The 14438-nt window shown below is 56.5% G+C and overlaps 1 protein-coding gene and 2 non-coding genes across 5 annotated transcripts in view; all 3 read right to left on the bottom strand.

Moving 5' to 3' along the window:
* Window positions 1–349: 349 nt before the first annotated feature.
* Window positions 350–14438, bottom strand: part of KANSL2 (KAT8 regulatory NSL complex subunit 2) — a 14459-nt gene continuing 370 nt past the window's right edge. The window contains exons 1-10 of one of the 3 annotated variants that reach the window (XM_042028971.1): window positions 14070–14431; window positions 13717–13974; window positions 11531–11709; window positions 10957–11071; window positions 9642–9805; window positions 7608–7774; window positions 6648–6744; window positions 3527–3780; window positions 1541–1726; window positions 350–836 (exon numbers count right to left, since the gene is read on the bottom strand). In XM_042028971.1, the coding sequence (XP_041884905.1) occupies window positions 711–836; window positions 1541–1726; window positions 3527–3780; window positions 6648–6744; window positions 7608–7774; window positions 9642–9805; window positions 10957–11071; window positions 11531–11709; window positions 13717–13967 (1539 nt within the window). In that variant the 5' untranslated portion in view covers window positions 13968–13974; window positions 14070–14431 and the 3' untranslated portion in view covers window positions 350–710. Of the gene's footprint in view, window positions 840–1540; window positions 1727–3526; window positions 3781–6647; window positions 6745–7607; window positions 7775–9641; window positions 9806–10956; window positions 11072–11530; window positions 11710–13716; window positions 13975–14069; window positions 14432–14438 lie in introns of those variants that run through there. The other 2 variants (XM_042028969.1, XM_042028970.1) reach the window with 2 other exon arrangements.
* LOC121665101 lies at window positions 894–1021 on the bottom strand. Its single transcript, XR_006016221.1, has one exon. It is a non-coding gene; the product is annotated as a small nucleolar RNA SNORA2/SNORA34 family (small nucleolar RNA).
* LOC121665100 lies at window positions 6444–6571 on the bottom strand. Its single transcript, XR_006016220.1, has one exon. It is a non-coding gene; the product is annotated as a small nucleolar RNA SNORA2/SNORA34 family (small nucleolar RNA).

Below are 14438 nucleotides of genomic sequence, written 5' to 3' on the forward strand. Positions count from 1 at the left end.
CCCCCCCGCATCCCCCCCTTCCCGTGATCCCCGGAACCGCCCGAGACGGAGCCGGTACCCCCCGCCCCTCCTTCCCCGCGGCGGGGATCGGTACCGAGCCACCGATCGCGGCTGCCCCGGGATGGGATCGGCCCGACCCGCGCCCCACGGAGCCCCCCCGAGTGTGTCCCCCCCGGCACTGCAGCCGAGACCGAAATGAAGGGTGACCCCCAAAGAGCCCCCCCGGTAGCAGGAGGCGGGGCCTGGCAGCAGCGGGGTCCCCCCTCCCCGGGAGGGGACACAGCCCCCAGGGCACCCCCGGACATCCCCCCGCCCATCCACCGGCTGATCCAGACACAGGGACACCGAGTGCCCACCTCCGTCACTTTATTGTGGGGGACCCCGTGGGAAGGAACCTCTGTCCCCTCAAAACGTTACAGGGCCACGTCACCCCCCCCCCGGGGCACATCAGGGCGTGGCAAAGGATCCCAGAACTTCCGTGGTTTCTCCCCCTCTTCTCCAGGTCTTCTGCGGCTGCTCCATCCCCAGAGAGGAGGGGAGGGTCTGGAGACCCCACGCTGGGGTTTCAGGGGTCCCTGTGGCTCCAGGAACCAGTGGAGGAGCCGGAGCTGCAGCTCATCCTGGCACGGGAGCAGGACTCCAGCACCCGAGTCCCCCCCATATCCCACACTGGGGGTCCCCCGGGTGTGGAGACCCCGGAGCTGCCGGGCTCAGCTCACGGCCCCTGGCTCCAGGCTCCCGTTGGCAGCTGCTCCCCGGGCCGGGGTGGACGAGGCTGTTTCCTGTGGCTGCTGCTGCTGGTCATGCCGGGGCCCCGGCTGGTACGGGAGGTGACCCTGCTGGGGACAGGACAGGGACGGTGTGTGTTGGCTGTGGTGGGACACAGCTGGGGACAGTGTCGCTCCCACACGAATTGGCTGTTCCATGGGATGGGAGCACCAACAGACCGGGAGACGCTTCCTGTGGGCTCCTGCTTGAAACCAACGGCTACAGCAAACCGGGGGTCTTCAGTCAGAGCCTGGGCTGGGGTCCCCCCCACCCCAAAACTCGGCTCTCATGACAGAGGAGGCAGGACAGGGAGGTGGGTGACATCACCAAAGAGGACACTCTGTGGGGAAATCCCAAAGAAGCCCCAGGCTCCAGGCAGAACGACAGGAGCAAGTTTCAGTTATTCCAGTGAAAAGTAAGACTCCAAGGAAGAATGGAGAACCCCTGGCCTGGGAAACAACTCCCCTAAAAACCCCCAGCTGGGATTAAGAGGTTCCAACAGCAGGCAACCCCCCTGGCCAGACATCCCCAGTGTCCCAGACATCCCCACCCAGGACAAGGGTGGCACTGAGCCACCCACGGAGCCACCTCGGGGGCCAGGCTCTGGCTGCCACCCCCACCCCGGCACTCCTAATGCCATCCAGACCATGGGCACACCCAGGCTCTGGAGCTGCGGGGTGGAAGAGGAGCCCCTCCTGGTGGGAAGAAGGGCGGGGTCTCCTGCTGGTAAAAACCCATCCCGGGGTGGGTGATGGGTCCCACCCGGCCGTACCTGCGCGGGCAGCTCGGCCGAAGGGATGAGCGGGGTGGAGGAGCTGCCCCTGTCTGTCTCCTCCAGTGCCAGGATGTCGATGGGAGCCTCGGCCATGTCCCGCAGGGATGGATCGAGGGTCACAGAAGGGTCAAAGAGCAGAGGGGAAGGGGGGCACTGCATCCCATCACCCACCACGTCCAGGTCCTGGCAGGGAAAACAGCGCAGCGGCTCATCAGGAGGGGTCTGAGGAGACTCCAGTCCTCTGAAGCAGCAGGAAATGGAGGAGAAGGGCAAGGGAGGAGGAGGAGTGGGCGCCATGCCCCTGGGACCCCTGGCCAGCAGCCAGGAACACACCCCAGGAACCCCCTCCTCCTCCTCCTCCCTCTGGAATGCCGTGATCCTGGCTAACACTGCTGAGGACAAGGTGTGGGACACACCACCTGGAGCCCAGCGTGATGTGTTGTCCCCAAAATGTCCCTCCAGCACCTGGAATGGCTTCGATAGGGTCTAACCAGGCCCTTCTGGGGACCCCCAGAGCAGTCCCCTGTATCCAGCATGTCACAAACATTCCTGGGGACCCCCGGATCAATCCCTGCTCTCCAGGATGTCACACACATTCCTGGGGACCCCTGGAGCAATCTCTGCTCTCCAGGATGTTACACACATTCCTGGGGACCCCCAGATCAATCCCTGCTCTCCAGGTTGTCACAAACATTCCAGGGGACACGTGGAACATCCCCACCCTCTCCTAGGATCTCACACCTCCTCCGCTTGCCCTGACACCACAGATGGGGACGGACAGGCTCTGAGGACTCCTCCATCTGCCCTCTCCCTGACGAGGGGAGAGGCTGGGATTTGTTTTGGCTCCAAAGGGGGTTTGACACAAGGGCGAGATTCCCGTGACTCACGAGTGGCGCTTCCCCAGCCTGGCACGACGTGAGACACAACACAGATGCCCCCCAGCAGCTTCCACAAATCCGCAGCGCTCCAGAGGGAGCTCAGAACCCTCTCAAAGGACAGGATGAGGGAAAACAGTCCTGTTTTTCCTTCCTAACCCAAAAAACCCACCTCCTGTTTGCACAGAAAGGGGCTGGGATCTGATCTGAGGCGGCTCCTGCTGCTGGAATCCTTCCTCCATCACCAAACCCCAGAGCACATCCCAGCTTTGCCTCCAACAGCAGGGCTCGGCAATCTCGGGAGCATCCAAACACGGAGGGGACACCTCGCTCAGAGGAGCAGCTCCCACAGATCCTGGGCCTTTGCTTTTGGCTAAATGCATTCCTGAGGCTTTGAAGTCTCTTGGCTTCAATGCAGGATGCCACAATAATCTGGGGATTAAAATCTTCGTCTTTTCCTCATGTGAGAGAAAATGGGAGGGGAAAAAAAATCCTCTTTCTAAGAGGCCCCTGAAAGGATTTCAATGAGCACAGCCATTCCAAAGGAGCAGCCACCAAACCTTCCACATTCCTGCATTTTCACAGAATCTCAGGATGCTTTGGATTGGGAAGGAATGTAAAGCTCATCCCATCCCAGCCCCTGCCATGGGCAGGGACAGCTCCCACCATCCCAGGCTGCTCCAAGCCCCCTCCAGCCTGGCCTTGGGCACTGCCAGGGATCCAGGGGCAGCCACAGCTTCTCTGGGCACCTGTGCCAGGGCCTCCCCACCCTCACAGGAATTCCTTCCCAATAGCCCATCTAACCCTGTCTCTGGCAGTGGGAAGCCATTCCCCCTCATCCTGGCGCTCCATCCCTTGTCCCAAGTCCCTCTCCACCTCTCTGCAGGCACTGGAAGGGGCTCTAAGGTGTCCCTGGATCCCTCTCCTCTCCAGGTGAGCACCCCCAGCTCTCCCAGCCTGGCTCCAGAGGTGTTCCAGCCCTTGGAGCAGCTCCGTGGCCTCCTTTGGCCTCGCTCCAGCAGCTCCTCCTGCACTGAGCATCCCAGACCCAGATGCAGCATTCTGGGCGGGCTCTCAGGAGGGCAGCGTCCCCGTGGGACCCACTTACATCGCTGAATTCCAGAGGCAAACTCTCCGTGGGCTGGAGCTCGGCCGCGCTCAGGTACAGATCGGTGGGAGCAGCTCCCAGCTCCTGGGGGACAGCCAGGACCTGCTCGGGGACGTACATCTGGGGGGGCAGGCGGAGGTGCAGGGGGCAACAGGGCTCCTCAGAGAGGCTCACGGGCACAGGCTTGTTGCATGGAACTTCCTCTGAGCCCTGGCACGGCTTGAAGAGTGTCTGGTTTGTATCCTGGCAGATATCTGGGAAGAGGCAGTCAAGGAAAGCAGCAGAGGTACGGCCAGAAACACATCCAGAAGGATGAACGCTGAGAAACGCTCCCAACTCCCCCACAAATGGTGTTAAACTACCCCCCCATTTCTCCCAGATCAGCAATCCAGAGCCTAGAGCTGCACCCCAACTGCCCAGGGATGTGGGTGACATAATTTCCATGATGGAAAACTGGGACAGCAGCCACAGCCCCCCCCCCGTGGGGGCTGGGAGATGTGGCTGGATCCCTGTAAACCACTCACAGATCCTCAGATGGATGGCACAAAGGCACGGGATTAACTTTTGTTTGCAGACATCCGTGGAAAACGATCAGCTCCAGCCCCACAGGCAGGGAGATCCCAGCACACACAATGCCTTTCCCACAGCCAGGAGTTTAGTTATGGTATTTCCATCTTCCCACTGCATTTTCCTTCCCAATGGAAAACCTGTTCCTGCCAGAGGTGTAAATGGGATTTCCTGCCTTTAATCTCAAACTCTGCTTCAACTGCATCACACTTGCAGAGAAATCCAGAGGCACAGAAGCTACAGATCAAACCCCATCCTGCTCTGATCCTATCACCTTCCAAACCTTTCCGCTTCCCACCCCTTCTTTCCCTTCCCACGCCCATCCTTTTCTTCCAAGCCCCATTCTCTTCTGATGCCATCCTCCTCTTCCAACTCCTTCCTCCTCTTCCCACCCCTCTCTCTTCTGACCCCATTCCTCCTTTTCCACCCTTTTCCTCCTCTTTTAATCTTTCTCTTCTTCCTATCCCTTCCTCTTTTCCCAATCCCCATTCACTTCTTCCAGCCTCTTCTTCCAACTCCTTCTTCCTCTTCCTCCTCCTCTTCTGATCCCCATCCTTTTCTTCCAACCCCTTCCTCTTCTTCCCCCCTTCCTCCTCTTCCATCCCCTTCCAACCAGGATCATCCCAACTGCTCTCCAGCTTTGGGGGGGTTCACGCTGCAATTTCCTCACACACCACACACAGTGTGGGAGAGGGGAAAATATTCCCAAACTCACACAAACTGGGAAAAGACACCATGTTTACATCAATTTCTTCAGCTGTCTAGGTTTGAGATTCACCCTTCTCTCCTCCCTGCTCCAAGGATTTCTCATGAATCCACTTCCTGGCAGAGCCATAATCCAGGCTGGCAGCAATGTCGGAGCCCAGCCCAACAGAGACAGACCTGGGACACCCAAGGGCAGAGGTGGTGAGGGACCAGGGGATGGGGAAGGCAGATTTTCATCTCCTGGAGCAACTCCCAGCTCCCAGCACCGACTTCACTGGTAGCCAAAAGCACAGACTGCCAAGAGGACAAAAATCCCAGGCTCCATCTGGAGCCTCCCAGCCTTTCGCCATCCCTTTAGTGCCCTGTCACAAACAATCCAGCTCCTGAAAGCAAACAGAGCCCAAGAGCCTCCCAAAAAGCCGCAGATGTTATCAATGTTATCAGCTGCCCGAGGAAAAGCTTGTTTGTGTCAGTGAGGGTCAGCTGAGAGCTCCTGCCAGACCCAGCTCTTCCCCTCCCTCCCGGGAGTGGCAGCTGCCAACAGCAGCTTCTCCAGCTGTTTTATGGGATTTCTCCTCTTTATTTTGAGGTCTGTGGTGGTTAGAGAGAAACAAAGGCAGCTTCCAGCTCCTGCTCCCTGCACAGGGCTGGGGGAGTCTGACAACTCCAGGGACAATGCGAACCCAGGGGCTCTCAAAAATCCAGAATCTCCAAAAAATCTGAAAGCTCCTCCAGATCTAAAAGCTCCCAAAAACTCACGAGCTCCTCCAGACCCAGGAGCTCCCACAAATCCAGAAGTTCCACAAACCCAGGAGTTCCCACAGACCCAGGAACTCTGATAAACCCAAGAGCTCCCACAAATCCAGCACCTCCCCCACAAACCCAAGATCTTCCACAGATCCAGAAGCTCCTCCTCACCCAGTCCTGGGACCCAGCGCCAGAACTTGTCCTGACTCACCCCATTGCTCGCTCCTGCAGCTCCAACCTGATCCAAATCTGGACACATCCACCCACTCCCACAAGAGTGGATAGAGCTGATGCACCCAGGGCAATGCTGGAGTCAGGGATCCCATACTGGGGGTCATCCCTGAGCTGGGGGATCCTTGATCCCATGCTGGGGGCTGATCCCTGAGCTGAGGGATCCCAGTGGAACTTGCAGTGCTGGCTCTCCAATAGCTGAGGCTGATTTGGGAAGTGGAACAGCTCGAAGCTGTTCACACACACATGAGAACTTTTCCAGGGGTCACAGAGACTGAGGCGGGCCACAGCAGCTCCAAAAAGGCTCGGAACTACCCTTCCAGACCCTCCCAAAAATCCCCAAGGCCACGCTCTGGTGTGTGTGTCCTCAGGTGGGGGGCAGGCTCTGCTCCCAGGGAACAAGGGACAGGACAAGAGGAAACAGCCTCAAGCTTTGCCATGGGATGTTCAGGAATTTCTGAATTCATCAGGAGGAATTTCTTCATGGAAAGGGTGGTCAGACATTGGAAGGGCTGCTCAGGGATGTGGTGGAGTCTCCATCCCTGAAGGGGATTCATGCACATCCCTCACAGCTCGGGATCTCTGCTTCCAAGTGAAATGCCCACCCTGTTTGGATGCTCTGGACCCAAGAGGCCACGGCAGGACCACCCCTGGGACCAGCCCAGCCCTTTGTTGCTCCCTCACGAATTGGCTGTTCCACGGGATGGGAGCACCAACAGACAGGGAGACGTTTCCTCTGGGCTCCTGCTTGAAACCAACGGCTACAGCAAACCGACGGCCTTGATTCAGGGCCAGAGAGGGACAAAGGAGGCACAGCCACAGGGCAAACTGCTGGCAGACAGCTGGGAACAGTGTCAGGATCAAAGGATACGTGTGAGGCAGTGCCGGGTCATGGGGAGGGACTGGTTGGAGCATCGGACGTCATCAACAAAGGCCAAGCAGCGCTGGCTGGAGCGGGTGGTGTGTGCCTGAAATCATGGAATGGGTTGGGTTGACCTTAAAGCTCCTTAAGCTCCTGTTCCCAAGGGCAGGGACACCTTCCACTATCCCACGGTGCTCTAAGCCACATCCAACCTGGCCTTGGACACTTTCAGCGAGGGGACAGCCACAGCTTCTCTGGGCAACCTGTGCCAGTGCCTCCCCAACCTTGCAGGGAGAAATTTGCTCCCAATATCCCACCTAAACCTCTCATATCTTAGCTTAAAACCATTCCCTCTTGTCCTGTCACTGCCTATGTAAAAACTCCCCCTCCCTCTTTTTATTAAGCCTCCTTTAGGCACTGGAATGGACTCAGTCAGACCCAGGAGCTCACATAGACCCAAGAGCTCCCAAAAACCTGAGAGCCTTGACAAACCCATGAGCTCTCACAAACCCATGAGCTCCTACAGACCCAGGAGCTCCCAAAAATCCCCAAGCCCACAAATACCCTGAGCCTCCTTTTCTCCAAGCTGGGCCCCCCCAGCTCCCTCAATTCCTCAGTTTTCCAGCCCCTTCTCTTTGTGCTCCAGTCCCTTTCCCAGCTCCGTTCCCTTCTCCAGACTTGACCCTCGGTGTCTTTCTTGCTGCAAGGAGCCCGAAACTGACCCCAGGATTCAAGGTGTGGACACCAAGGGCTCCCACGGACCCGAGAGCTCCTGCAGACCCAGGAGCTACCACAGATCCACAATCTCCCGCAAACCCCCCCAAGCCTCAACAAACCCAGGAGCTTCTCCAAACCCGCGAGGGTGACAGCCAGGGCTATCCTTGCAGGAAGGGGAAAATCTGCCAGGGCCTGGGATCAACTCCCAGAAAGACACAAGAGGAGACACCCATCCAGGATGTCCCCACGGACCTGCTGGGCCGTGCCGTCGGTGGCCAGGACCCTGCGCTCCCGGAGCTGCCGGTGCAGCAGAGCCTCCACCCCGTAGCGCTGCCGGTAGCGCCGGAGGCACTTGAGCCGCTTTAGATTCTCCCTCTCCTTGGCCATCAGCCCCTCGGGCCCTGTCAGGAGGCTGCTCCCTGCAGAAATAAAAGAAGAGTCAGGAATCTCCACCCACCTGCCCGTTTTTTTTTGGCATCGAGAGCCCGAATCAGCCGTCAAGGGCTCCATCCACAGGACCAAGGGGAAGCTTTGGGAGCCGTGCCTGGCGGTGCAGGTTCCATCCCAAAATTTATCCCGACCTCTCACCATGCACCAGGAACGCTTGGGCCCCCAGAGTATTTTTAAAACCTCCTTTAAAAATAATTCAGCCGCTCCCATCCGTTGTGATTTCAGCAGCAGAACAGAAGCTTGTCAAATTCCAGGTCGCTCCTGTGCGAGTTCTGGAAGCTTCCCGCCAGCATTCCCGGTGTAATTACAGGGCAACGCTCAGGATCTGCTTTTCTCTGACTCGATTGCTAAAAAGAGTTCTGCAAAATTGGTATGTACCAAACTCCTGGTTATTTTTACTTGAGCCTGAGCTGAATTATGGCGTTTTCCAGGATGAGCTATTAAAGGACGATGCTGGGAAAAAAAAAAGAGTCCTTTGCTCTGCAATACTTGGGATCAGTTATACAACTCGGTTTTGCCTCTGTTGAACTGGGAATTCCTGCTCCCAAGAGCATATTCTGCACAGGGAGAACGTCAGCAGAGGCAGAGGGAAAGCTGCATCCATGCTAAGGAGGAATTTGCCAGTGAAGCAGCACTGGTGTTACTGGAACCAACTCCTGTCCACACACCAAGGGCCTTATTATGGATGAGTATTTTTTGTTCGTAAAAGGAAAAAACAGGAAATCCCAGTACAAAATAAGCGCTTTTGTCTCAGAATTAACATTACAGCTCATTTCCTGCCAACGCTGCAAGCTCTGAAGAGCAAAGAAAAGCATGAGCTTTGGAACTCTAATGATATGGATCTCTGGGCATGGGACCAGCACAGAATCGTGGACTCAGAAGAGCTCTCCAGGATCAGAGTCCAACCTGTGACTGATCCCTACCTTGTCAGCCAGACCAGAGCACTGAGTGCAATGTCCAGTTGTTCCTTGAACACCTCCAGGGATGGGGACTCCACCACCTCCCTGGGCAGTTCCAATGCCTGACCACCTTTTCCCTAAAGAAATCCTCTTGATGTCCAACCCAAACCTCCCCTGGCACAGACTGAGGCCATTTCCTCTTGTCTCATTGTTCTGTGGGAGCAGATCCTGATCCCCATCTGGCTGCACCCTCCTATCAGGGACTTACAGAGAGTGAGATGGTCTCACCTGAGCTTCCTTTTCTCCAGGCCTTAGGATTGTAGCTTTTATGTTTTTCATATCCTGTAATTCTTCAGTGTATAATTCTAAACTCCATATAGACTGTTAGCTACTGTTCTCCCATTCTGGTCAGGCAAAACAATTCCTCTCTAGGCCTGAAGCTCAAGGACACCTCACTGTCTCAGGCCCCGAGAAATGTAAACAACAGTGAGTTGGAGGGGAGCAAACTTGGGAGTAAATGACTTCATTACCTGAAGCTGTAATTGAAGGATTAACCCCTGATATGCAAATGGACGAAACTTATAAAAAAGTATGAAAATCCATGACCTGACATCCATTTTGGGTGTAGCTCCTGGGGGCTTTGACTGCCCTAATGTACCTGAAGGCCCTTCAAGAAATAGAACTGCTTTTATCCTCTTAATTTTGTCTAGCCTCTGTTTTCAGGTAGTCCCAAAAAGGCATCAGGCTCAGCCTCTCCCAGCTCCCTCAGTTCTCCAGACCCTTCTCCTTGTGCTCCAGCCCCTTCAACGAAACACCTGCTCCAAGTGTGGAACCCTCCCCTTACCCTGCTCTGAAATCTGCCTTTAGAAAGGCCCAAACCCCCATTTTTTAGCCGATTTTTTTGTGCACGCCCTCAGGCAGGAGGTCCCGGGCTCACCGATGGCCTCGTGCTCTCCCTTCCGGCTGTGCAGGAAGCGGCGCTTCTTCTCCTTCAGCAGGTGCTGGAGCCGCTTGAACTGGTCGATGTAGAGGGACTGGAGCCGGATCAGCTTCTCCCGCATGATCAGAGCCACCTCCTCAGCCGTGTACACGCCGGCGTGCCTGGAAAACCCACACAAGAGGGTCTGGCTGGGAGGGTCCCTGGAGACTGATCCCCCCCAAAGGGTGTGGGGATTGATCCCTGAAGGGTGTGGGGAATCCTATGGGATTTTTCCGCTGAAGAGTCTGGGGGTTCCTCAGGGATGAACCCCCAAAGGGTGTGGGGGTCCCTTGGGGCTGTTCTCCAAAAGGGTGTGGGGGTCCCTCAGGGCTGATCCTGCTCAGGGTGTGGGGGTCCCTTGGGGTTGTTGCCACAAAGGGTGTGGAGGTCTTTCAGGGCTAAACCCCAAATGATGTGGGGGGGTCCCATCGGGCTGTTCTCCTGAAGGGTGTGGGGGTCTCTCAAGGCTGAACCCGCCAAGGTTGGGGGCAATTCTCTCAGGATTATTCTTCCAAAGGCTGTGGGGCTGCCTCAGGGTTGATCCGCCCCCCCCCCCACAATACTGATGTTATTAGGAAAATTCTGGGTTACACCATCAGCAAGTGATGAGCTGAAATACTCAATTTCAGACTTTAAGAGAAGGGATCACCCAGAGAAGCTGCTGAGCGATCCACCCCACTGTGGAAGAGGATGAGCAGCAAATGTTTCCCAGAAAACCCCAGCTCCAGGACAGCCAACAAACCACATGGGCACAAATCCATGAAAAACCACTGATGTCATCACCTTTTTAACACAACCTCCGTCCCCTGGAGCCAGAACACGTAACACGTGTGTCGAATGTACCTCAGTGAGCCCAGAACATACAACACGTGTGTAGCAGGCAGCAGCCACCACGGAATCCCAGAGGTTGGAGAAGCTCTCCAGGACTAAGTTCCAACCTGTGACCAACCCCCATCAGAGCCCTGAGTGCCACATCCAGTCAATTCCTTGGACACCACCAAGGATGGGGACTCCACCACCTTCCTGGGCAGTTCCAATGCCTGACAACTCTTTCCATGAAGAAATTCCTCCTGATGTCCAACCTGAACCTCCCCTGGCACAGACTGAGGCCGTTTCCCCTTGTCCTGGTTTCCTGGGAGCAAAGCCTGACCCCCACCTGGCTGCAGCCTCTTGTCAGGAAGTTGTGGAGAGCCAGAAGGTTCCCTCTGAGCCTTTTTTCCAGGCTGAGCCCCTTCCCCCCAGAATGTAACACAGATTTAACTCCCCAACCTACTTGAGAGGATCCTCCTGGTCGCTGTCGATGCTGTCAGCCTCACTGTCAGGGTCCCCACGCCACGTCTGCTCCACGGTGACAGGGTCCTGCTCGCAGTCACTCCAGCTGTCCTCATCTGCAGGACACAGCACCGGGAGTCACAGGACACTGTCCCACATCCCCGGATGGCCAGGGACACCCCGGAGCTCGGCCCCATGGAGCTGAGCCGGCTCTGCCTCGTGCCAAGAGGGAATTCTCCACCCCAAAACTGTGAGTGATGGACATGGAGCAGGAAACAACAGGAAACCTCCCAGCTTGGAACTGCCAGAACACACTGGGAGCGATGCTCCAGCCCTCCCAGGAACCACGGAAATCCGGTGGTACTATCCAGCAGCCTCACTAACATTTCCATGCTAAACCTGCAGGATTTGGGTCTGGCAGCGTGATTTCTCTGCAGGTGAGACACACCAGGCTTAACAAAACCCCAGCTTTTACTTCCAGACCATGGGATCTTTTTCCCACTGGACTTAAGAAGGGATGTTCTTGGCTTTCCCCCACAGAGCAGCCCAGCACTGCTTTTGGGTTCAGTCCTTACCCAGGATGCGGCTGGCCTCGCTCCGGCTGCTGTCCATGCTCTGGGAGCCCAGCTCTGCCCGGGCATAGGAGCTCAGCTGGCACAGGAGGGTCTCGCCCACGGGTCCGGGGTTGGATTTCTTCACCTGAGCCTGGAGCGCCAGCGCGTTCCGCCGGGCGTGCTCCGCGCAGAACGAGGTGCTGAGGGACAAACCACGAGCTCGTTATGACCCCCGGCCCTCAGCCAGGCAAGGAAGCGTGGAATAGTTTGGGTAGGGAGAATCTAAAAGCTGATCTGAGTCCCCTCCCAGCTCCTGCTGCTGGAATCCTTCCTCCATCACCAAACCCCAGAGCGCATCCCAGCTTTGCCTCCAACAGCAGGGCTCGGCAATCTCGGGAGCATCCAAACACGGAGGGGACACCTCGCTCAGAGGAGCAGCTCCCACAGATCCTGGGCCTTTGCTTTTGGCTAAATGCATTCCTGAGGCTTTGAAGTCTCTTGGCTTCAATGCAGGATGCCACAATAATCTGGGGATTAAAATCTTCGTCTTTTCCTCATGTGAGAGAAAATGCGGGGGGAAAAAATCCTCTTTCTAAGAGGCCCCTGAAAGGATTTCAATGAGCACAGCCATTCCAAAGGAGCAGCCACCAACCCTGGAACAGCTCCCAAACCTTCCACATTCCTGCATTTTCACAGAATCTCAGGATGCTTTGGATTGGGAGGGAATGTAAAACTCATCCCATCCCAGCCCCTGCCATGGGCAGGGACACCTTCCACCATCCCAGGCTGCTCCAAGCCCCCTCCAGCCTGGCCTTGGGCACTGCCAGGGATCCAGGGGCAGCCACAGCTGCTCTGGGCACCTGTGCCAGGGCCTCCCCACCCTCACAGGAAGGAATTTGTTCCAAATATCCCACCTAGCCCTGCCCTCTGGCAGTGGGAAGCCATTCCCCCTCATCCTGGCACTCCATCCCTTGCAAACAATCTCTCCATCTTTCCTTCAGCTCCTTCAGGCCCTGGAAGGTCACAATTAGGTCACCTCTGGGCTTCTCTTCTCCAGAACAATCCCAATTCTCTCAGCCTTTCCTTCCAGGAGAGCTGCTCCATCCCTCTACTCAGCTTGGTGCCTCTCTAGACTCGCTCCAACAGCTCCATGTTTTTCCTGTGCTGGGGACAGGGCTGGAGGCAGCTCTGGGTGCAGGGTTTCACCTGAGCAGGGCAGAAGGGCAGGGAACACCCCCTGGCACCTGGAATCTCTCATAGAGAGCTGGCTGCAGGTCCAGCCTGGGAATGCTGAGAGCCCACTCAGCACTGTGGGAAGGTCACCTCTGGCACCGGCAGCAGGCAGAGAAAAGAGCTTCCAGTTAAAGCCAGTGAGGTGGGTGAGTTTTTGAGCTCTTCTGCTTCCAAACATTCTCACTGGACTCTGCCTTCCCCACATTTTATGGCACAGGGACCAGGATGGAGACAACCAGTGTCCACATCCCTGTAAATCCCTGGAAACAATGCTCCTGTGAGGAATCTGTGCTCTATCGCCGTGTCCATAACTGTTCCATCCCCTTCCATCCCCAGCACTTGGAGCATTTTAAAGAGCTCAGGACAGCAGCAGCACAACCAGATCAAAGCTCCACAGGGACCCGAGTGGCTGCACTGGGGATTATCCACTGGCACAGGCAGTGGGAAGTGCTGGGATGAGGGAGGGACAGCACAGATGGATCCAGTGTGGGGCCTGGAGCACTCCAGCCACCTTCTGCTTGGCCAGGGCACAGCCCACGGTCCCAAAACGACTCCATGGAGTCTTTTTCCAGCTTAGAAACACTTTAGAAAAAGGGAGATACTTCTCAGAGGTAACCCAAGTGCAGCAGCTGAAGGAGAAAAATCATGGAATAGACTGAAAGGGACCCACAAGGATCACCAGGTCCAAATCCTGGCCTTACACAGGACATCCCAAAATCCCACCATGTTCCTGGATGCATTATCCAAACACTCCTTGGGTTCTGGCAGGGTCGCTTGCGAATGTGACCACTGCCCTGAGGAGCTGTTCTGGTGCTCAACTGGGGGAAGAACCTCTTCCCAAAATCCAATATAAACCTCCCCTGACACAGCTCCAGCTGTTCCTTCAACAGGGAAGACGAAGAGAAAAACCTCCCCCTGCCTCTTTTAATTCCATAGGGTTTGGAACTGGAAAACCAGGAGGCAAAGCCACTCACCCATCCTTCTTCTCAGGTTTGGGAGCGGCGTTGGGACAACGCTTCCCGTTCTTTGTGGACACGTAGCTGCACTGCTTGAAGGGAGCATTCCTGTCCTCGAGGATGTGCTTGATGCAGAATTCCTGCCCTTCCAGGCGGGGCTGGGAGCAGGGCCGGGGGGCGAAGGCACAGGCCAGGGGCTCCTGCGGCCGCGGCACTGGGGTCAGGCGGCCTCGGCTCGTTGGCAACACATGGATCCGGATCCTGTTCATGCCGACGCTGCAGGAGGGATGCAGAGCAAGGAAAGAGAAATAAATAAACCGGTGATAAAATGAAAAGCAGCAGCGGGAAATTAATTTGAATAAAAGTCTGACCCCTATAGCAGAAGATGAGGCTGCTCCTAAGGAGGTAATTCCCAATAATGTTCGAGGGAACTTTTAGCCCTGCAGAAATCTGGGTGGGATCCTCTTCTCCCAGTGCACCCTCAGTGCATTTCCTGGATGCTCCCAGTGCCCATCGCCGCCTCTATCCCGATGTATCCCGGCGACTCGTCCTGCCCCGCTACCGGTGCCCATCCCGCCTCAACCACGGTCTATTCTGGTGCTCATGCCGGCCTATTCCCGCCTCTATCTCGGTGTAGCCCGGTGCCCATCCTGATCTACCCCAGCCTCTCTCCCGGTGCCCATGCCGGTCTAGCCCAGCCTCTCTCCCGGTGCCCATCCTGATCTATCCCAGCCTCTCTC

This window comes from Corvus kubaryi, unplaced genomic scaffold (genome assembly GCF_017639235.1).
Source record: "Corvus kubaryi isolate FWS band 111438036 unplaced genomic scaffold, C.kubaryi_AGA036_p1.0 37309, whole genome shotgun sequence".
NCBI classification, from domain to species: Eukaryota; Metazoa; Chordata; class Aves; order Passeriformes; family Corvidae; genus Corvus; species Corvus kubaryi.